The sequence below is a fragment of the Siphateles boraxobius genome, unplaced genomic scaffold, assembly GCF_051911475.1.
Source record: "Siphateles boraxobius isolate OS27281-9 unplaced genomic scaffold, OSU_SipBor_1 35, whole genome shotgun sequence".
Taxonomy (NCBI): domain Eukaryota; kingdom Metazoa; phylum Chordata; class Actinopteri; order Cypriniformes; family Leuciscidae; genus Siphateles; species Siphateles boraxobius.
In genome coordinates this window covers 8,082,015-8,106,962 of record NW_027508975.1, presented here as the reverse complement: position 1 = coordinate 8,106,962, position 24,948 = coordinate 8,082,015, and the positions used below count along the sequence as shown (strand labels likewise).

General features: G+C 34.2%; 2 protein-coding genes across 2 annotated transcripts; both read right to left on the bottom strand.

The window, feature by feature from the left end:
* Positions 1 to 1,193: 1,193 nt before the first annotated feature.
* rp9 (RP9 pre-mRNA splicing factor) lies at positions 1,194 to 6,867 on the bottom strand. Its single transcript, XM_077196204.1, has 6 exons — positions 6,569 to 6,867; positions 6,396 to 6,426; positions 5,889 to 6,018; positions 4,826 to 4,917; positions 3,519 to 3,580; positions 1,194 to 1,763 (listed from the first exon to the last, which is right to left on the bottom strand). The coding sequence occupies exons 1-6, from the start codon at positions 6,715 to 6,717 to the stop codon at positions 1,568 to 1,570; spliced, it is 660 nt and encodes a 219-aa protein (XP_077052319.1). The 5' UTR covers positions 6,718 to 6,867; the 3' UTR covers positions 1,194 to 1,567.
* A 389-nt stretch (positions 6,868 to 7,256) lies between these two features.
* Positions 7,257 to 24,491, bottom strand: rmp24 (ribonuclease MRP subunit p24). Its single transcript, XM_077196203.1, has 5 exons — positions 24,232 to 24,491; positions 20,587 to 20,606; positions 20,018 to 20,217; positions 8,153 to 8,334; positions 7,257 to 8,062 (listed from the first exon to the last, which is right to left on the bottom strand). Exons 1-5 carry the CDS (start codon positions 24,486 to 24,488, stop codon positions 7,918 to 7,920), a joined length of 804 nt encoding a protein of 267 aa, XP_077052318.1. The 5' UTR covers positions 24,489 to 24,491; the 3' UTR covers positions 7,257 to 7,917.
* Positions 24,492 to 24,948: the final 457 nt, after the last annotated feature.

Here is a 24,948-nt window from a genome sequence, read left to right as displayed (position 1 = left end):
AAGAATCTGTTGAACCAACTTAATTAAATTAAGGAAAGCTTTTCCACTAAATTGAATTATATTTATCCAACAAAATCGAATTCGTTTGAAATGATTTGTTGTAATCTTGCTGTATGAACTTAAATTAATTTGGTCAAGACTACTAAAATAATTGTGTCATTCCTACTAGATAAAGTTTTTATCAAGTTACCCAGATTTAAATTTTGTCATGCCTAAAATCACCAACATTATATTTTTAGCTAGTTTGACTCTATAGTTACTTCCAATGATAGTATCCACTAGCATTCAATTTAATTAGAACAAATTTTCACATAATAATATTAGATAGTACTTATGCAGGTCTGCAAGTGAGGTTTAATGCATATAGAGTGAATACTTAGTTCCCACACCCTAAACACATTCGTCACTCTTCTGCATAATGGTAACCACAAAATTCAAAAACATTACAGAAAGTCCTCTAAGTTTCTTACATAACTGAACATTAAATACTAAAATCAACTAACAACAACTTTCCATTTACTGAAAAACATAAAATAACATTTTAATCCCTAAGTTTACCCTCCTAATGCAGTCCCTTGCAAAGCATGTTGTGAGCTACAGAGATCCACTGTCAAGTTAGTTGTCAACAAAAATAATTCATGTTGTTTTCACACAAATGAATTAAGTAAACTTCAGTTTTAAATATATTAGGTTGATTGAACACAATTAAATTAAGTTGTGACAAAATATTAAACAATCGTGTTACTTTTGCTTATTTTAATTAATTAAATTTAACAAGAGGCAAAATTTACTTTTTGAGTGAGCATGTTTAAATAGTCTCAAAATTGAATCAGCATTATGAAAGGCTCCTCTGATAAAATATGATGCACTATTTATCTTGATACAAAATGGCACATGTATTCCAACGACAACCACAGGACTCTGGATTTCAGCGCCGAGATCAAAGGAAAAGCATATTTTCCCCTCTCAATAAGCCTCTCTGGTGAGGTGAATGATGTGCAAACCATTGTCACCCATTTAAGAGGTGCTAATTGGCTGCGCCGCTTACGTACCACAGCCAGATGCAGAAGCCCCAAACACTTTGATGGAAGCAGAGGATCTGAATTCACACTTGTAATTTGAGTTGCAAGATCCTATAAATCCTCAAAATCTCTTTAGGACATATCAGATTCACATTAAAAAAAAGCCGTAAATGCTGTATAGTCATTGATTTATTTGCATGACATTTATGGACGTCACTGTTCAAGACAGCAGATGGCATGTATCATAAGCCCTCGTCAATTATTTTCACAATGACGCATTCTCAAAATGTAAATTAACATACATTCAGAAACTCTGTTCACCTCAGACTTCCGTCCAATAAGCCCAAGGAACAAACAGTCTGATAAGGAACAGCTATAGGAAATCTGATAAAGATGCACATATCCTAAGCATTCCATGCGACAGAGGGGATTAATGCATCCATGAATTATTAAGCAGATGTGAAGATGGCCTGGGGAACTGATGGGAAGCCTCCTGTGTATACTTGATAGGGCTGACACACTATTGCAGAGCTTCTAATGACGATTCAGTCTGAGTCTGAGTCATCGCTAGCCTTGGCCGTGTGCTTCTTCTTTTTCTTCTTGTGTTTCTTCTTTTCTTTCTTCCTCTTCTCCTTTTTCTTCTTCTTCTTCTTCCGGTTGTGATCAGAGGAGGCAGAGGAAGTTGAGGTGGAGTCAGAGTCGGAGGTGGTGTCTTGAAGCAGCTGTTTCAACTGCTGGATCCTACAGTGAGGAGAAAAAAGGACACAATTATTTTCTATGCACAATTTTGTAATACACAGACAAAAAAAGATATTCAAACAACAGATAATGGAACTATTTATTCTTTCTCCTTTAAATAGTCCTATAACAGATTAAAAATATTAAATTAAATTTAGTTTACAAATAATAATATTTATAATAATAATAATAATAATAATAATAATAATAATATTTATTATTATCCATATCTATATATATGATATATTTATATATAATATTTACAACACACTAATAATAATATTTATTTCACGTTTGAGTATTGATAAATGTAAATTAAATATTATTATAAATGTGTGTATATAGTCTTATATGTACACAAATAATATTTATAACATTTATAATTGTATTAATTAATATATATTTATACACACACACACACACACACACACACACACACACACACACACACACACACACACACACACACACACACACACACATATAAATATATGTGAGTGTGTCTGTATATATAAATATAAAAATATAAATATGTAAAAACATAAGTAATATTTTATATATATTTATATACATATAAACATGTGCATGTGCATATATATATATAGTATGTGTAAATATATGAAACATTATAAATATATAACATAGTATTATAAATATATAGTTTTCTTATATATTTTATAATATTCAATAAATATTGATATACATATTACACACACATAATATTTATATTTAATATTATATTCAAAATTATAAATATAAATAACATTTAGTGTTATATTTATAATATTTAAGAACCTACAAAAATTTATAGAAAACATTAATTTTACACTTATTTATATATTTGCAATTCCTTTTGATGGCGAAAGAACTCTATCTTTAACTAAATGCAATTGCTATTGATTTGGGCAACATAAGAGGAAGCAGAAAACACAAGCACCTTCTGACAGCCTGTGGCACACTGACCTGAAACTATTAACAATTCATCAGATCACTGCTGTTCAGAGGGTTCACATTCTCTAACAGAACCGCACAACCCCGTTTTAGCTTTGCTTTCATTCACTACATGCTGTGAAGACTGCATCAATGTTAAAGCGGCTGATTTCTGACTTTCAACTTTTTTTTAACAAGCTACTCCTTGTTTTCCAACATCCTGCTGAAAAATTCAAATTGCCAGTCCCATTGGAATGTTTAGTAACAGTTCTGTGGCATAAATGTGGAGCTCAGCAATGTACGAACAAAATAATCTGTCAAAACGGCCCACAATGGGTTTACATCCCACATAACGGTTTCTAATTACTCCCATGTAGCAGGAGCTCTTGTCACCACATAACAGAAGATAATCACAGTGGAGTAAAGAGTTACGTAATCGTCTGCAACAGGGTTCTTTTGTTAAACTGACACAATTCATCAGCACTGGCCTCTGAGAGACCTCAACACACCAAATAACTTATTAAAAAGCAGATCCATCAGAGGCTGAACATTATTAAAAGCTCCTCATCTCATAGACACACACTACCGTTCAAAAGTTTGGGGTTAGTAAGATTTTCTTATTAGTAAGAAGCATTAAATAGATTAAAACAGACATTTATTATGTTATAAAAATTTTTTCAAATTGTACCGATTCTAAACTTTTGAACATTGTATTGTAAATTTTGTCTATTCTTACAGCTTTTGAAAGTTATTTAAATTCAACATGGACTGACACAATTTTATTTGAGTTTGACGTCACAGTCTCAATATTTATCAAACTTGACGTACCTTGTCTCTTTTTCATTGCGTTTGTTTTCTCGAATGATATCGTACATTGGATCCTCATGTGCCTGTGAAAGAATCACAGAAATGTTATGAACATTCATACAGTATGTTCATACAGTATGAACATTCAACAGTTCAGGTTCACCATAGAAAAAAAAATCAGTTCATTTATTAAATCAGCTTCAGTTATAGCTATTTTTTTATGTTGTGCAGTCAATATGGCAGTCATTGTGGACTTATACTTACACCTAGTGGTGTGGATGCAACATCAAACAAAAATCAAAGTTTAGGTTGTGTGTGCGCGAAAGCATCTGACAATAATAAGGGGGATACAGAGATCATTCGTATTAGGCTGGCCATGTGACTTCAACATGTTGGACCCCATGAGGCGACCCGCTCCATGTAAATAAATCAGCTTTTATTAGGCCTATTTATTTATTATTTATTTATTTAAAGTACTATTCATTTATCTATAAGGAAAATAATACTGAGTGTACCTTTCAGAGCGTTGGAAAGTGGCTGTTATTGAAGGTAGTGGGAGTAAAAACTATATTGGATAAAAAAAATAGTAAAACCACAGCACGTGCATAAGTGCAGTAATACGTGTTTTAAAGGCACAGACACACTCAAAAAACAATGTTTTAGTTCTAATGGACAGAGAAAGGATGGAAAACCTAAACCATGACATAAGAGAACAATGCAATTGACCAAACCTCATAATCATATGATGGCATAATCTGTGCAACTGACCAAATTACATATTCATAAATGCAAGTTTACTAATAAAAAACTCTAATTCTTGGTTTTGTTGACTGAAAACAGACTCATTGAATATGAAAGTATTTATTTGATATGTTTATACTGCCAGTTGTACTTTTATTCAGATTTGTATATAATTATATCCTTGGCACCTTAATTTTTTATTTATTTGTGTTTTTCTCTTTTTTCTTGTTCTTTTTTTTTTCTGTTTTATTTTTGTATGTATAATTGTAATGTTTAATATTTGCATTTGAATGAAAGTGCATGTATAACATTAATGTGTATTCAATAAAAAAAGATATCAAAACCAAATGGCATGAGAGATAAAAAAAGAAAAAAAAGAAATTTGGTTATATATCAATACTTTGCATAATCAGAAATCTGCTAGTTCATGGCTCAATCTCTAAAAATGTTCTTACAAATGTTCAAACCCTGTTTATGTAAGGCCAACGTTTTTAATCAGGCTTTAAATCAAGGTTACTGTACATGGTTTTTAAAAAAAATGGCTTAAACTGCAGAAGTGTAAAAAGTAGGCCATGTGTGTCACTTACTACTCTGAACTGCTCCAGTTTCTGGTTCCCTTTGATGAAGAACGGACATTCTTTGTCTCCTGTTCTGTGGCCGTACTTCTTACATCTCCAGCCTACACACAGAGTTTGTTTTCTCAATGACCTTCATCCGCACAGTAAAATCTAAAACATCATTTGTCGCTAAAAGTTACAGGCGTCAATTTTCTATTAAAAATAGAACTATAATAAACAGCACAAACTCATATTATGTAATAATTATATACTGCACAAAAACTTTTCTATATACACGACCAGTCAAAAGACAATGGAAGCTTGTTTCCGCCACATAATAAAACAATCATAAAGGCTTTTTATCTCACAATTCTGACAGGCGGAAAAGTATGAATTGTGAGTTATAAGCTCGAAATTGGGAGATATAAACACAATTCTGACTATCTCGCAATAGAGTGCTGCAGGGATGACGCCAAAATCCAGGAAGATTAATTGGCCACTGGTACTCTTGAGATTTTCCTATGGGGTTTTATAACGTTTTTTATTTTTAAAGAGTAATTTTTAAGAGTAAAATAAAGCCTGTGGTAAACATAACATGACTTTTTTTCTCGTAATTCTGACTTTTTTTCCTCAGAATTCAGAGCTTATGTCTCACAATTCAGATATTGTTTTTTCACAATTACGAATTATATCTTGCAATTCGTACTTTATTTCTCACAATTCTGAGTTCACAACTCGTGATTTCAAGAAAAACGTCAGAATTGTGAGATAAAAAGTCTCAATTAATTTTTAATTGGGACTTTGTCATACAATTCTGACCTTTTTTCCCTCAAAAATATCACATTTTATCTCATAACTCGATTTTCTACCAAATCTGAATCTATGTTTCACAATTCTGATAAAAAAAAAAGTAATTGTAAGCTATTAACTTGGAATTGCAAGAAAAAAAAAGGCCACAATTACTTTTTATTACGTGCCAGAAAGAAGCTTCCATAAAAGAAACACCTACTCGTTTCAATTCAGAAGTTCAATTTAGATCACAAAAAATTCTTTATTTTAAGAGCAAAGTAATTATATCTGAAAGTTTGCTTACACTGCATGACCTTCACCTCTTTTCCCAGAGGCATCCACAATCCTTTGGTGGGAGCGTGAGCCAAGAAGCTCCTGGCGTCCTCATTACCAGGGTCATCAGGAATACAGTCCTCTGGTTTATAATCATCTTCCTGCAAAAGCAGTTCTGTGTGTATTGCAAAGCGCTCACTCAAATACTTATTTCTAATCCTTTACATGATCTCCGATGACATATTGATGACAACTAGAGGTAATACTTTATTTTACAGTGTCCTTGTTACATATATTACAGGTGCTTGCTTACTGTACTAATAACAGTATATTATGCAAAATTGTATGCAAGTAACCCTAAAACAGACACAATTCCAAACCCTAACTCTATAGTAAGTACTTATTGTTAATTCATGTTACTGAATACCTAATTGTATACAATGTATACACTATAACAATGGCACCTTAAAATTAAGTGAAACCCAACTAGCTCATGATAAATTCGTAGCATTGGTAACACTTCAAGCCATGACCAAACCTTGATGAACCCAGGAGGAGGATTTTCATAGCTGAAAGGAAAAATAAAAAAGAAATTAATAACATATGCAAGACAAAAGTGGAACAGAATGCTACAGCAGTTCAGATAATAAAACTTATACAAAATAATTACCAATACAATGTACGGATAACGGCTGTTATGCCTGTACTCACAAAGTCTCCACATGCTTGAGTTTCTGGACCTCTTGAATCAGTTTTCTGGTTTGGTTCTTGAATTTGTCATCATCTTGTTTTGACTCCTTGTGTTTCTTTCGTTCATGTCTGTCCTCGCGCTGCTGTCGGCTTCGTTTGCGATCTGACATTGTACATTCGTTGGAGATAATTTCTGGTATATCTATAATCACATCTTATGTTCAAAAAGTTAATACTTCAGTGTAAGGATGATTGTAAACTAAAGGCACATATGAGCGTCTCAGTTGAACCCCTTCCGGGTAAAAGTGCTTTTTCAAAATAAAAGACACCTAAAACGTGCATTGGGATTTAAAACAAACTACAATGCGTCAAAGATAAAACTTCTAAAAAGTAATTATATAATTTAAGAACCTTATTTTTAGTTTGAATTATTTGGAAAAAAATAAGCCCAAAGTCCTCTATGCACTCACACTGTTACAGTAAATGTTTTTGAACTTTATTTATTAACAGAAACTGGCAGGGTTGAAATATATTAACCACGATTCATTTTGTGATTCCAGTGTTCTACAAGAACAGTATTTTTACACAAATTGTGTGTTTTGTTTTTAATATACAAGTTCAAAATTATTATCATAATACAGTTTGGGGCCTAGAAAAAAAACATTATGGGTCTTTTAATCTCTTTTAAGAGGAATAAATAAACACAAACTTTTGCTATTTTACTTTTTATTGAAAAAAAAATTCTGTCAAAGATCAAACGAGACAATTTAAATGTATCAAGACAGAAAAAAGAAGCCAGTATGACAAATTTTTGGTCTTTTCTATATAGTCTGAAGGCAACTATGCCACCAAATGTAAACAACACAGCACAAATTTTTTTTAGCATAAAAATTAATTCAAATTAAGCCAAGTGTAAAGGAAATCCTTCTTTTAATATCAGTAATCCAAACAGTGGATTCAAATGTGTGAATTCAGTGTACAAAATTAACATTAAACGCACAACATATAACAGTTATCTTTTTTGTTGAAAAAATAACAATATGTGGTATCATGAAAATAATAGCAAATTTAAAAAAACAAACTACAAAAAGTCACAGCATTGTTCTGTAGCACAAGTTACACCAACTTACACTGTCCTACAAAAATAAATGTTTATGCCACTTGTCCAGAAGGATCCAGAAACAGATTCTTAATAGAAGGACGTTTAGTTCAATTTAACCCAGTCCTTCAATATAAACCAGGCTATAATGACTCTTCCACTAGGTGGCATTGTAACACATGAGGAGAAGTGATCATCATCCTCATCATGAACTTCAGTAGCTCCTTTCAAAGTGGGCCATAGTCTTTCATTTTCAAGGATCCCGAGGTCTTCAGAGAGATGAGAGGAAGTCCTTCAGACCACCTTTCTTACTCTGCTGTTTGTTTTCCTGCATAAGGATCTTTTTGAGGCGGGCAAAGGGTGACGACTTTGCACTGCCAGACTTTGATGACGAGCTGGTGTTTGAAGACACTGACCTGTGGGAAGAAAGCATTGAGTAAATGGTTTCAGTAGTTCTGTGAGATGCAGTTGGGACGCGCAACATATATGTTCAAGGTGTGGCTTACCTTGGTGTGCCACTTGGTGTTCTGTCCACTACTGATTTTGGAGTGGCCCTGTTGACAGACTGTGGTGTTCTTTGTTTGCCTGCACTTCTTGGGGTACTTCGCTTCTGTGACAGAGTAGCCAAAAGCTCACGGTTCATTCCAGGTTGTCTGGACATCTTATTACAGGTGTAACACGTTGCCATCTAAGAGAACAAAGTATCTTGGTTAAATAATGGTTAAATGATAAAATATGTTTTTGGCCAAGTCATCATGCCAAATTGCCAAAATGATTTGAAAAACACACACATACACATAGCCTACTGTATTCACATACATACATACATTCATACACTGTACATACACATACTATATATATATAGTAAATAAATCAAATTAAATAATTATAATATAATTATAATAATAATAATTTTAATAATTATTAAAAAAATAAACATTTATTTATTTATTTATTGAGCTGAGCAAATGTGTGGATATCCCAACTTCAAAATTGCATAATATTATAAGTATTTTTTTTTCCATGATGACAAAATGAGTATAAAATATTATCATATTAGGGATAGATTAAAATATAAATGCTCTACATACACAAAACACTGTTTGTAATCATCAGATGTACTCGTGGATCTTAAAATTGGAATGCAAAACTACTGATATGCACACTTAATTAAGTAATAAAGTTGATAGACAAACAAAAGTCGATTGCCCAATCTTCATACGCTGACCGGAACCCCAAACAAAATTGCGAAATCAAATACAAGATCAATAAAATGTATTGCTTTAACATGAGTTACTAAAACGAATGTATAAAATAAACATGTTTTTTTTTAGATGGTTACACTGTTGTGCTAACAAGTTTTGCACCATGAGAGTCTGTGCGGTTTAGCAGACACATGTGAGCACTTATCTCAGGTATTTCACACATTGTATATGAACGTGAGCTCTATATACAGCAAGGTACAGGCCAAAAGTACACTACACACATGGCCGGAGGACATCCGCACAGACAGAAACTGCCAGAGACAGCACCAAATTAAGCCGACCAACCCCTAGCATTTCCAATCTTCTACCGACACTTACATAATCTTCTACTTTATACACTTTAATATACTGACATACAATTTATTTTATTCAGCAAGGATGCATTCAATTGACTCAAATTTAATAAAGACATTTATAATGTTACGAAAGTTTTCCGTTTCAAATAAATGCCTTTCTTTTGGACTTTCTATTCATAAAAGAATCTTTCAAAATTTGTGTTTCCACAGAAATATTAAGCAGCACAACTGTTTTCAACATTGATAATAATAAATGTTTCTTGAGCAGCAAATCAGCATATTAGAATGATTTCTGAAGGATCATGTGACACTGAAACTTTGCCATCAATGGAAAAAGTTAAATTTTAAAATATAAAACAGTGGTTAAAATTTTAATAATATTTCACAAAATTACAGTTTTACTGTAATTTTGGTCAAATAAATGCAGTTTTAGAGTAAATAAGAGACTTTCCAAAACATTAAAAAATCATACAGACCCCATACTTTTCAATGGTAGCATACACAAGAAAAACCTTTCAGTGGTTGATTAATAATTCCATACATATGGTAACATTGTTGCATTAATGTAATTTATGTTAACTACACAAAAGATGAAACTTGCATTCTTCTGTGTGGAAATTGAACTCACCGACACAAAGGCTGCCATTGTTTGTTGAGGTAACAGGTGGCTAAGCTGAATTGTAGATGATTTGAGATGATCCAAGTATGTATGTGAGAACAGGCTATGTTTACTACAGCACCCTTCAAGTGTGGAGATATAAAGAGCAGGACGGGCCAATCAGCTGCAGAAGGGGAGGAGTCTGCCTGACTGACTCTTGTCTCTGATTGGTTACTGAAAGAATGCTCTGTAGTATCCGAACAATCCTTAATGGAATTCCTCAGAAACTTGAACCAAGTCTTTAAAAAGTAACAATTATTACCAATAAAGGAAACAATTCTCCTTTTAATTATTCTGTGCATTTAGTACTGCAATTGTGGACTAAGTACATATGGTTTGTATGAGAAATCATTTCACTTGTACTTAATAAATAAAAAAAAAATCAGCATTAAAACTCAAATATGCCACCAAAGTATATTTTATCTTTTCATTTTACGAGGCTAAATAAATATATAAATCAATGTTTTGGCATCAGACTAAAACACTGACCACACTAACCATGCAAAGAGCTTTAGGAAAATATGATATCAAGATTACAGCTAAAATAGAAAACACCAGATACTACTTTAGTTAACCACTGCTTTCAAAGTTGAGCATATGAAGACAGCAGACTCAGTCACATCCTTTAATCTCCATCACACAGCTCAATCCCAAAATAGATCATTCCCCGTGATCAAAATCTGCCCAGTTTACAGGGTCATAAAAACAATGCTCAAAACAGAAACATCTGACACAGCCAGGCTGGGAATGAATCCTTGGGAGAAACACTGTTAAAGGAAAGGATGGATTCAGAGGGAGATGAGAGATATAGACAAAGTAGAGATGTCATTCATAACCAGTATCTATTCCCTTGTTTCTAAAATGAAAGTTCAGGATTAAATGATTTTTCTGTAGAGGCCAGCTTAGTAGTTGGTGGAGCCTGTAGATGAAGGAATTATTGCTGGTTAAGCTAGTTAAGAAGCCTGAAAGGTACACCAACAAACCAGCAACTAAAACACAACATACAGTATGTGACAAAAAAAAACATGTTTCCAACAGAGGTAACTAAAATTACCAAAGAACTATTTTTGATTCATACCTCAGATAGTAAAAATAAACAAAAACAAATGAAACTCTTTGTTACCAACACTCTTCAAAATATGTATTTTAGTGTTCCATAGAAGAAAGGAAGTCATTATGGAAGCTTGTTTTTGCCACAGAATTAAAAAAAATAGGCAATTGCGACTTTTTAATCTCACAATTCTGCCTTTTCTCAGAACTGTTGGTACATGGTATAACAATTGTGAGATAAAAACTTGCAACTGTGAGTTATAAATCTGAATTGTTAGATATGATCTCACCTAAACCTTTTTTCTCACAATTGCAAATTTATAACTGTTAGTTCTCACTTTTTCACAATTGTGAGTTATAAATTCGAATTGCAAGATAATAAACTCACAATTCTGAGGAAAAAATGTCAGAATTGTGAGCTATAAACTTGTAATTGTGAATTATAAAGTCCAAATTGTAAGATATAAACTCACAATTGTGAGAAAAAAATTCCTAATTGTGGGGCAAAAAACGATTCGCAATTACCTTTTTATATTTTTTACTCAGTGGTGGAAACAAGCTTTCATAAGTCATCGACTATAAGTCTATTAGGCAAGATATCCCATAATCCCTCAGTCATTTTGTGTCATTTTCACAAACAAGTCAATGACTTACTTTCCGTTCCTTTAGTGTGGAACACTAAAAAAAACATTTTGAAGAACAATGGTAACAGAGTTCACAAGAATTCACAAGTCTTAATCAAGCGAGTTTATATTGGCAAAAACCCCACGGCTCCCTTGTGTGAAACTGATGCAATCAGAACAAAGCAGCTGTCAAGAGAACGGAAACAAATAGGGAATGCAAAACAGAGCTGGAAAGACTCCATATAGATAAATCGAATGCAGGGTGAAGGGTCATGCGTGAAATAACAATACTGCCAGTGGTTTCTTTTACTTCTAACCCTTCCATTATGCCAAAATGACCACATGTACAGTGGGATCCAAAAGTTTGAGATCAACTTGCTCATTTAATAGTGAAAATTTGACTTGAAAAAAGTGTGTGAATTTCATCAAGTCTTACTGTTGGGTTTATCTCTCTCAAGTTTGTGTAAAAGTCGATGACCATGTTCTTAAACATGTTTTGATATGATCCAAAGAGCATCTTGTACTTCATTGGAAGCAAGAACATCTGACCATCTTTACAAAGAGTCACATTATCAATGTTAAGTAATTTATTTGTCTGATTAGTGATCTAGAATAGTGGTTCTTTGTGATATTTGTTGTTTTCGAGAAAGTCGCCAACAGGAATATACTGTAAATTAACAGCGCTCAAAGTCGACACTCAGCGGCTGTGTTCCAAATCACACCCTATACCCTCATTCACTATTCCCTACATTAGTTCACTAATATATTACTCTTGAATAAGTGAATAATTTCATAGTTAATTCAGTTAATTTTCAAAGTTATTTCAGACACTGATGAACACCTGCTGTTAAAAAGCAGAATCACAGAAGGAAAGAGGAACAAGAAGAACAGAAAAAAAGATTAAATCAACTGAAAATAAAATAAATGAAATATTTGAAGATCTTAGCAGATGGGGATTAAACAACCCCACAAACAGAATTACCAGCTTCACTTATTACTAGACCAGTTTGACTATTTCTGTCAGACGTCTACAGAAGTTCTTATTAAAAGGTGACAGAGGTTTAGATGTCATTTTATTTTCATTTAATGTTACCATGATGGAGATCAGTGTTTGCTTCAGTAGGGCTCTTGACCCTTGACTTTAGTTTTTATTTGGAACATTAGTTTTTCTTTGACTGCAGTAGCTGTGTCTTTAAAATACATTTGCTATGGCAAAAAAAGCTGAAAGAAAACAGTATCAGATGACAATGGCTGTTTGTAAATGTCACAATCATCATCTAGTGGCCCGATTCACTGATCTAATGAATTTAGATGGGTGATGTTTCGTATTATTGATTATGGTATCACTGTGAGTTTATAGATCGGGATCTATTGGAGTTTTGAAAACTAGAAAATATGAAGAATTTTAAAAAGTTTATGCTCAGAACATTTTGAACTTCTGGATCAGCCAGACACTCACAGACAGAGATCAAGAATTGTCGTATAAATCTGAACAATGGTGACAAATCAAAAGTTTCATGCTGCAATGTATGTTGGGTATCAGCATAGTACAAAAAATCGTCCATGTCTGGTTATTTTCTTTAAATGTTACTTTTTGCTTTTATTTTTGCTGTTGGTTTTTTTGTTGACTTTAAGTAGCGCGTTTTTGATGTTTAGATTTGATGTTATCTTTTTTGTTGACTGTCACCATTGCTGAGATTCATTGGCTGATTTTTGATTTCTGTGTGTGCCTAACTGAAAAACAGTAATATACTGTAAAATGTAACAGTCAGATTTACTAAACGAAATAAGTTAATTTCACTGAAATATTAGTAACTTCATAGAAAAAAGTAATGCAAAGTCAATAACTGATAAGGAGAGTAAATACTAAACTGAAGTGTTTTAGCATCTTTTTGCACAAGATGGTAAAGGAAAGATCTGTTAGTTCAGTTAATCAGTTTTGTGGGTCACTATTGTGCTGGAGAGTAGAGCTTGTGCTTCAGTCAAAGATGAGCAGAGAAATACTGATGTTATGCTGCCTGTAGCAGTAACTGTGCAGTTGCTGAAGCAGTGACAATCTCCTTGCTAAGATCTTTTACATATACATGTGTGCTATTATTCACTAAATACGAACTGCAAAGAATTTTAGTTAAAAGGGTGGTAAAACACGATTACACTTTTCTAACTTTAGCTAGTGTGTAATGTTGCTGTTTGAGCATAAACAACATCTGCAAAGTTACAACGTAGTTCAAGTTCAAAGCAAAGGGAGATATTTGCTTTTAAAGAAATCAATTTCTAAGGACTACAGCAAACAGCCGGTTTCGGACTACATGACATTCCTCCAGGGTTGCTGAAGTCAGTAACCCCAATATTTACATAAACCCCCCCTCCGAGAATACTAAATAAGGGCGAGGCCATTTTATATTGCTTTGGAGAAGAGTTGTTGTGGTATAGTAGGCTGGAGTGTTGTTGCCGTAATTCCGTCAAAACGCTGTTATTTTCATCCGGATTGCAGGTCCACTTTGCTCAGCCTTCCTAGGGTCGGGTGAGTTAGGGGTCATAATTATTACCCAAATCTCGCTCTCTGTGCTGCACATTTTACGGAGGAAAGATTCCACAATCTTCGTGAGTTCATTGCAGGATTCGCACAACGGCTTGTCCTGAAAGATGGAGCAGTTCCAACTTTAAGAACAGAAGCTGTTGTTTATGGGCCACAACCTGTAAGTATGATTTATTTTTCGTCAATGTGTTTTCCTGTAATAGTTCGTATTGTTAATTGCACGTTGTAGCAAGTAAGTAAACAAATGACAACGCTGTTTGGCTCTGCAAACCAGGGTGTTAAATGCTCATTCATACTTAACGTTATCCGACAAACACCTAACGTTACAAACTTTTTTTTAATTTCAACAGCGAACTTGGAATTAGTGTAAATTATTCTTTGATTAGAGCTTTTATGTTTATCTACATGCTTGTTTATCTACAGGCATGCTAAACATGGTTCTGTGTTTGATTTGGCTACTTAAAGCCAATGTTTAGTGTTCGTTTTGGGTTAATAGTTCTGGCGACAGATATTTGGCTACAATCGTTCTAAAAATACAAAAGTAACGGTGCCATACAGTCAGTAACGGTCACTATAGATCCGCAGTCTTTACTCAAAAAAATTCCCTTTGAGGACTGTAGTATAATTTGTTAGAACGATTATATGAAATTCTTGTTCATGAAGCTTATTTTTTGTAATACTATAATAATTAGTACAATTAAATAACAGCGTATCTAAAAAGTAATGAGACAACAACAAACCTTTCTGAAACGTCGTTTAACAGCCGTTCTTGAACAGGTTCTGCTCGATCATCTTCACTAACATTTTCTGGGTCCGATTGGTTTTATACGCCATTGTTTCTAATACACCAAAGCACACACTACCAGTAAAGGTACGGGGCGTGACGTTTCCGGAAAACATGCACTAGTCGGATAGCGAATCACAACACACTGTGCCAGCTAACCAATCTGAGCCCATTGCGTATTTTTGAGGGACTGGCTTCATAGAACCCGGAAATCATCAGACCGTTTTTACAAGGAGGGACAGAGCAGTGTAGAATAAAGGTAAAATATATGAAAAATAATGCATTTTTTTAAAAACGAAGCATGAACACGTAACAGTGCACCCCACAAACACAATGAAGCCTTCCAAAATTGTGTTTTACCACCTCTTTAAAGTCATGTTTTTAATTAATTCATTATTACACATTAGGTGTTTGCAGTTTTATATTAATAGATATTCATTTTCAGTGGACTCAAATGAAGTAAGTTTACAGTACTATCAGGATAAATGCTAGTTTTTAAACTCGAATTGTTTGTTACTGCCACTTTGCCCCATACACACATCAGTCCAGCAGATGGGCTTTTTGTGTTCTATTATTAGTCCAGTCTCCTGAAATACCCTCAACCCAGCAGCCACAAGCCGGGCTAGACTGTCGGCTCTGACCTTCCTGCTGAGATTCTAGATGCCACAGCTGCCCTTGATATGCAAGCCTGGCCAAGTAATATGTGTGTGTGTTCAGCTATTGATATGTGGAGACCCATCTGCTTTCCAGGGCGATCAATCTGTGGTACGCCCATCCCCCTTGACCAAACATGGAAAATCTGCATCGCTGATTCTTTCCCTGAAGGAAAACAGGATGTCACATGCACCAAGCATAACCTCCATCAAACACAGGCTGGAAAAAGACAAGGTTGCTGGCAAAAATGCTTCCCAAAATGTTGAAAGATGCACATGCAACGTATGAGCTTTCTGTTGGAGGTATGGAAAATTTCCAACTCAAAGGTGACAACAACAAAGGAACTAGAAACGCAGGTGTTGCATACAAATCTTCATAATATCTTTTCTAAATATAATACACAAAAATCCAATAAGTGCATCACAAATCATGGACTGTTGAAAATAACATGCAAAATAATCTTCTGGCAAAGACGCTCAGGTGGTGCACCACTTCCAATGTACCCTATTTGCCTATTTGGATGAGGTTAAATGTTGGCTTTCTAAAAACTTCTTTTTTTTTAATGCAGATAAAACCCCTCTGTTTCTCTAGGAAGTAACTTGAATACCTACAACCTTTTGTTTCTCCTTCTGTGAGGAAATTGGGTGTGGAGTTTGACAGTTCTCTCAAGTTTAATAAAAATCTCAGCTCTATGACTGGCTCTAGTTTCTTTCATCTGCGCTTGCTTGCTAAAATTAAGCCGTTTCTATCCGAGAAGTCTCTGGAAGTTGCAATCCATGCTTTTATTCCGACAAGGCTGGATTATTGCAACTCCATCTATTATATCAAAGACTCAAATTTCTCATTTACAAGTGGTTCAAAATGCAGCTGCACGATTTATGAAAGGATGTAAAAAATGTACGCATGTCATTCCCCTTCTGAAAAATCTACATCGGTTGCCAGGTAATTATAGAATTGAGTTTAAAATCATATTACTTGTCTATAAATCTTTACATAATCAAATGCCAAGATATCTGTCTAATTTACTACACCCCTAATAATCCCTCACGAAGCCTAAGGTCTGAAGATCAAAACTTTTGAAGATAAGTCTGAAACTTAAGAAATAAACTGAACTGAACAGAACTGAACAATGTGCCCTGATTAGTTGGCTGGACTAGTGTGTTGTGATTGGTCAACCACTTCAAGCATGTTTCAGAAATGTCACGTCCCTTACCATAAATCGTGAGTTTCAACACCAGGCCTCATCGCCTTTTTTGTGTATGCCGTGAGCGGGAATTATTTAAATGAGGAAGAAAAACTACAATCATTGTGTTTCAGGGCGTTCAGAATCAGTGTTTACTGATTTAGAGAATAAATCCTTTAGGAGTGACTTTGTGCTATGGAAGTTTGCAGATCTTTTTCATGCTCAAACAGCAACATTACACACTAAAGAAAGCTGAAAATATAAAAAAACCTAAAAAAAAAAAACATAATAGGTTGTCCATACAGTATGCAACAAGGGTTTCTGTAATCAAAAACCATTGCATTGTGTAATATGTGCCAAAATGAGTCTTACTGCTTAAAAGTATGTACTCACTCATCACCACAAAAGTACATACAGTATACATTTGTGTAAGCAGATTCAGATTGAGCAGTCAGGATTCGGTTAAAAACAGTCTATCAAGAGCACATGAACTCTACACCATCTTTAATGCTTAGATCCATGGTTATATTCAGTATCCATAAAGCATTTCAAAAGAGTAGAATCACAGAAAAATTTAAAAATTAACTTCTAAAGTATGTGTTTGGGGAGATGAAATGGGCATTAATCCAACTAGCCAACAAATATATAAAAGGATACTTAAAATAACGTTCTAAAGACTTGGCAGAGCTTTCATAAGCCACAGCATGTCAAGCATTTCACAGCAGGAGACTGTGTGGCTCTGACTAATTCAAAAGTTCAAAGCAAAGAGACCCCCCCCCCCACACACACCCACACATACACACACTCATTCATAATACAACACGACCGACAAGACAGACAGCAGCAGTAAAATGCAAATATAAATGCAAAGAGAGGGTGAAGAAGGATCCTTAAAAGAGCCTGCATCATCATAACCTCCATCTTTGGATTTGTTAATTGTCAATTGAGTAACTGGTCTATCATTGATGGGTTGAATTCTTGCGTATTGAATGAGATGTAAGAAATTGTATATAAAGATGAAACGTTTCCAAAGATTAAGAGAACTGAAGAAGGTCCTGCGTGATTACAACGTTTGTTGACTTTTAAAATATACTGAGCACTTTAATTCTTTGCACATCTAATAAAAAGAAGATTGCTAGAATTTCGGCGTGTAATCCTTTTTTGAGATAAACAGCAATTGAATTTGAGATAAACAGAATTGATGCAGAACTAATGTTCAATTAAACCTGACATCATCTATTCAAGGCAGTCAAACAGAGAAAGATGATCTTCCATGACCTCCACTAAACAGATTATTGCTTTGAAAGTTCCTTAAATGCTCTGACCCTCAAAGTCCTCTTTACTGTACAGTGGGAAAATACGAGATTAATAAAAATGAACTCTCCTGACATTGTCTCCCTATCAAGTTCATTATTCGTCAAGCCAGAATCTTCCTCTTCTGCAGAGAAACAAATGCGAGCATTGTGTGCAGAATCTAGCAGTCTAACGCCAACCACTCCACCCTCAGAACCATGAGTCTCCTGCAGCAGAGAGATATGCATCCGTGTACACCAGCACGTACACCTCCATAACATCCCTGACCTTTTAAGGGTTAAATACTTCTACAAATAACCACATTTTAAAAAGAAACGCCTCCAATCACACATTGAGAACTTTTCCGCTCTAAATCTGAATCATCTTCCTTGGTTTCAAATCAAAGTCATCTGAGGCTAAACAAATCCCTATGAAAGGAGCTTTTCAGTGTCTAATTAATGTCTTTCTGTCAGATGAATGATAATTAACGTGATAGTCTGTAACCATAACTTTAAAAATAGAAATCATACTCCTTGCGAAATTTCCAAACATTTTAAAGTGTTAAATTGTACCCTAGTCTTCCAAGAGTGCGTCAGCAGTGAAGTGCACTCATATAGGCCATATACCAAAGTCAATGGGAACTGCTTTTAGAGCCACATCAACGATCCTATCTGTGTCTACCGAAAGAGGAGCAGACAAAAAGATATATACAGGTATACACAGACACACAGAATGATCACAAAACGATCTTCCCAAACCTATCCGGAACGCAGAATCCCTGACAATATTCAGGAAACAGCTGAAAACTCATCTCTTCCATCAGCACTCAACTACATCCTGCTGAAAAGAAAGAAAGAAATGTTTTCGCCTATGCTTCCACTGTTCCACTGATATTACCACTGTAATATCTCCCTGTTCTAGCTTGTACTATTCAAAGTGATGTCTGAAACTGGCATTCCCTTTAACCTTTCTATTATCGAGTTTCTATTCCAGAGTGGACTGTGGTCAGGATGCAGAAGAGCCCAGTTTGAATCTGACCTACAGTAGGTCATGTCCCAATTCAGTTACTCCTCTTTCGACCATACATCCCTCTCTCTATGCCACTATCCTATGAAATTAAAAAAGCCCCAATAATAAAATAAAAACCAAAAATGCGAAGCTTGCACATAAAATGTTTACTGTTAAGTAATGTTAAGGTTATAATCCAGAAATGATTGTTGCATATTTTAATATATTAATGATGTGTTCTTGCCCACTATTGAACGTTTTTTTTACTATATATAATTAACTGTTTAAAAGTTTGGAGACTGTAAGATTTTATGTTTTTAAAAGAAGTCTCTTATGCTCACTAAGGCTCCATTTATTTGATCAAAATATAGAAATTACAGTAATATTGTAAAATTATTACAATTAGAAATAACTATTTTATATTTGAATTAGTGCTGTCAAATCGATTGACCGTGATTAATTCGTTCTAAATATATATTTATATAATATATGTATGTATATATGTTAATATTATATGTGTGTATGTGTGCACACAAACATATGTATGCATATATATACACCATACACATACATATATATATATATACACACATATATTATTTAAACACTAACTTTATTCGAATCGATTAATCCCGATTTGACAGCACTAATTTCAATATATTTTAAAAAGTAATTTATTTCTGTGATATTTAAATATTATTTAAACCGTGAAAGTTCAAAAGAACAGCATTTATTTTAAATATAAATCATATATAACATTATAAATGTCTGTACTGTCTCTTTTGATCAACTGAATGCATCCTTGCTGAATGAAAGTTTGAATCTCTCTCAAAACATCTTACTGACCCCAATCTTTTGAACAGTGGCATACATATATGGCAACACTGTGTTTGTTCTTTCTGCTTTATATAACTCTAATAATCTAATCTCAAGCACTTGTTCTTAAAACACCTGTACAAATAGTGACAGCAAATATACTGAACTCAAGAGGACATAAAACATGTGGACTTGACCTCACCAGAGCATTGGAGGCCCTTTTAAACTTTCGGAGGACTACAGTCTGTTCTGCGCCGAGTCTCTTTCCTCTCGAATCCCTCTTCAGAAGTTTCCTGATCCTCACCGTGGGCTTCCGCTTGGGCCGCAGACGCACGTGATGATTTCCCAGTTGTCGCCACTGGAAACAGAAGGGGCAGATCACAGACTCCGGCAGGGCAGCGGCTGGAACGGTGGGAGAAACAGAGATGAGGTTTTTAACATGGCAACTGGTTAAAATAAAACAGGTGATGCTATGCTCTATTCTGAGGACAGTTTGGCATTTTGGACTTTGGAAAACAGCTTTTCCAATATGTGGTCATCCTACCCTGCTGTCGGGCCTTTGAGGTCTGTGAAGGCCATAGAAATGGATTCATGTTTTACATCAGGAAATGTGGTTGGACTTACTGGGTTTAACTTGGGATACCGTTCCTTTTCAAAACCAACTTTCTGTTCTGTTGCCTACAAGGTCTTATATAGACTTTGGGAGTTTATTAAAAGCTCTTTACAATGACATACAAGTCTATTAATATAAATAACAAAGCCATAACTTACCGTTGCTCTGATGCCTTCTCCTGTAATAAAAAAAAGCAGTAAAAGAGTTAGTCTTTAAATCTCAGACTTTGAAAGAGTTTAATATAGCAGCTTATGAATAATTTATGAGCTTGGTAGAGGTCTAGCACCCAATCCAATTATTTATATCTTATAGAGCTTATGTGCCAGAGAAACGAACGCGCGGCCATCTTTAAAATTTAGTGTTTGAACTTTCGTTTTTGCTGTAGCTCTGTATATTTCTATGGCATCGCTGTCGAAGAGTTATTATCTGGTGATGAAGCGGATTTACTTATTGTAGAGTTAACTAAAGTTATCATGAGAATTATGTTTGAATCATGAGAATTATGTTTCATAACAAATGTCAGTAGACCGGGAAGATTTTAAAGAATAGTTCACTTCAAAAAACAATTCTGACATAATTTACTCACCCTCAAATTTTTTCAAACCTGTTTGAATTTATTTCTTCTGCTAAACACAAAGAAGAATGTCGGTAACCAGACAGTTGATGGACCCCATTGATTCCATAGTAGGAAAAAAAATACTATGGTAGTCAATGGGGTCCAACAACTGTTTGGTTACCGACATTCTTCAAAATATCTTCTTTTGTGTTCAGCAGAAGAAAGAAATTCATACAGGTTTGAAACAATCTGAGGGTGAGTAAATGATGACCGAATTTTAATTTTTAAGTGAACTTCCTTGAAAATGAGCGGTTCATAAATCAGTAAGATCTTACCTTACCTTACCTTAAGACAGAAAAAGGGGCGGGGCTTTAAGGTCTATAGATTCTAACATGCAAAGTGACATCTCTGAAACTGACTATGAATTAAAAATATATTCTTCTGACCCAATGTTGTTTATATAAATCTAATAATCTAATCTCAAGCAACTGTTCTTAAAACACTCAGGAAAGGGCAGAAAGGTAGAAATAGTTTCACAACATGCCATAGGGCGGGGCATACCTCTTGTTCCCAATGAGAACACATAGAGCTGTTATCTGGATAGTGATGAAGTGTGAGGGAAATAATTCCTGCCTGCCATGAAGTCTGATAAATGTCCTCCAAACACATTGCAAACAGGGACACATTTAAGTGTGTCGAAAATATTTTCTGTCGGTTGTGTCCAGTCCTTTTTTTTCTTCATCTTTTTTTGTTTCCCTTTGTTTAAATAAATGGATTCTTAAGGGTTTAACTTTTGACTGAAAGTTGTGCTTGTACATAATTGGAAACCTCCACCTGGCAATTATTTGTTTACTTGAAAGCTTTTCTGAAATTTTCTGAGACATATTTATTTGCTTATTTATTTTTGTTTAAGTCTATTGCTTTGTTTAATTGCATAAAAGCTTGTTTAGTTTTGAATATTTAATTGCATTTCTACAGTAAGAACAAAACAACAAATACTCCTTTTATTTAATTGTTTGTTTCTTTCATTTTAAAGTTTTGTGTGACTTTATTTTATTTCATTTATTTGTTTCAATTTTGTTTAATTTTAAAGCTTTTCTGATATTTTCTAATATATATATATATATATATATATATATATATATATATATATATATATATATATATGTAATTGTTTGTTTGTTTATTTATTTGTGTTTTATTCCAGTGCTTTATTTAATTGCATGTAAGCCTGTTTATTTCCAAAAGAATGTTTTGTTTCAGTTTAATTTTTTAACTTTTTGACTAAACACAAACGCGCAAACACACACACCACTACTTTTATTTATTTGTTTGTTTTATAATTATTATTATTTCAGAGTTTTGTTTGATTTGACTATCATTCTTTTATTTTTATATTTGCCTTTTGAATTAAAAAAAGTAAAAACCACTTAGCACTGCCACTGCCATGTAATATCACAACATCACTTCTTTCTGTGGTAATCTCATTAAAATAATTGACCTATTAATAATGCAGCTTCTTTTAAGTGCTCTCAGAACCAAGATAAAGAACCTTTTTAATGAATGCACTGTCTCAGCACGATGCTAAATCACCTGTGATAAAAATCAAGAAAGAGAATAATGCGTCCATTACAGTCCACTGATAACTCCAGCAGACACAGCTTATCCCTATCCACGAGCCTGGCAGCAAAAGTCCGTGCCTTACGAAGACAACAGTGGAAGATACTGTGAGTGAACCTTACATTCAAAAGGACTTAACTCAAGTGGTTTATAAATAAGAACATATCTCACGGCACGCATACTTTCAGACAACAGATTCCAGAAACGTACATACATGCAAGTCGTGAGTCACTGCAGATGTACCCTGAACTCCACGAGCACAACAAGCCGAGTAACCCTCGAAACATGCAGTGTGCTAACCCTCCTGGCTTGGGACACATTTAATCTAAGATGTCATGCCACATGACACAACCCTAGGCTATATCTTCACTCACTCTTGCTGTGAGAGCACAGTCAATACTAGCCAATAAACCAGGTGATTGCTTGAGAAATTTAAATGAAGCAAGAATATTCAGAAAATCTTTCCTGGCCTCATTCCTATTTGACTTTTCAGGTTTCACCATTAGTTTCCAAGCTTCTGTGTTACACTGAAGATATGGTTGGTTTAGCTGCTCTGCAAAAAAACACAAATTATTTACACTTATTATAACTGAAACGGTAGGACTGTTCAAGATGAAGTTTTATTTGATTGTTAGGCTAAAACACAGATGAACAAATTTGAGGTTCCATTTATATATGTGTTGGTTAATCAATATGGAGATCAGACATTCTCCATCCACTTTCAATATTAAAGGAACAAATGTTTATGATGCTGCACATGGGATTAACCTAACACACCGAACAAAACCTCTAAAATAACTAACGTACTGTTTAGCTGATGAGATATGAGTGCACGTGTTTATTTCATTACCTTGATGGTGCATTTCAATTGCTATTATATCCACAAATACGAAAATAAGATGACTGGGACTGGACTTGTACTTTTGAACAGATCACTAACATTTTATACCTGCATATCTGAGCTAACCACAAGGTTTACTGAAAATTCACTGAAGAAATCACATAGAAAGCAACTATAATTCTCAATATGGAGTTATCCAACAATGACATTAATGCAACTATTCAACAGGAAATAATGGGGTTCACACTCACAGGTACTGCAATTTTTGCACTCTGTCTGCAACCGTTTATTCTCCGGTTAGAAAACTGTATCGTTTTATGTTTAAAAAATATACATAAATACATTTCAATTACCATTGAGATTGCAAAACAACATTGCATAAATAATAATAATAATTATTATTATTATTAATTACTTAAATTGCTATTATGATACTGTCACTGAAACACTGATCATGCATATTATATTTGTATTGCTGTACTTCACTTCAACATACATTTTCAAAAAAGCAGAAAAAACGGTTCTGCTTATCAGTTATCTCTTATCTGTCATAAAAAAATAACCGGTATTGTAATGGTCATAAAAACCAATATCTCTAAATGTCTTAAAATGTAACAGTGCGTTGTGAAGTGAAAATGAGGCCTGACATCTTCTGGTGACTTCATGATATTACAGTAGAAAGCATGGCGAGGAGGAGCATTACAGTACAGCATGTTCAAAGTCCACGTATAAATATCAGCACTTGATGAAAACTGAACTTACATGAGAAACTTACATACTACTTACATGAAAAAGCGCGACTGTTCGGGGCAAATGTCTTTGTAAAGAAGAGAAGCCTTGATTAAAAACCTCGTTTTTTGGTCTTCGCGTTTGCTTTTACAGACAACCATTTTTGATAACAGCCCAGCGTCCAAACTTATTACTAATGCTAACTTATTATATAATTGTGGTGTATAATAGAATAATGTGGATTTTTTTACGAAGTTTTCTCGTTGCAGCGTGAGTACAGGAAACACCCGAGTCTTTATTTTAAAATTACCCATAATGCCGTAATGCGGGTGAGGAATTATGGGAGTGCGAGTTTTTTTTAGCGACGCGTATCCTACTGTGCACTGGTCATCTGTGATTTACTGCTCCAATAAAGCCCTAATAACAAGATGCAATGTCGTTTACGTACACTGTAGCTATTGCTAAGGGAGTGTAGGCTATTTAATCCTGTGCTATACATTTTTAATTTAGATCAACACCAGCACTCTATCGTTTTAGTGTTCATCGTGTTATGGATTTTTTTTCTACTGCAGATCATCATATGTTCAATAGCCTGATATAGGCTATAGGCTATATATATATATATATATTTTAATCTATATTCATACCTTTATTTTAAGGTACACGTTACTATAGGCCTACTTAGGTTATATAGCAGCCTTATAACAGTAGCCTAGCTACCTCAATTATGAATAATTACAAGTAGGCCTTGGCCTAACTAACACTAAATCAAAC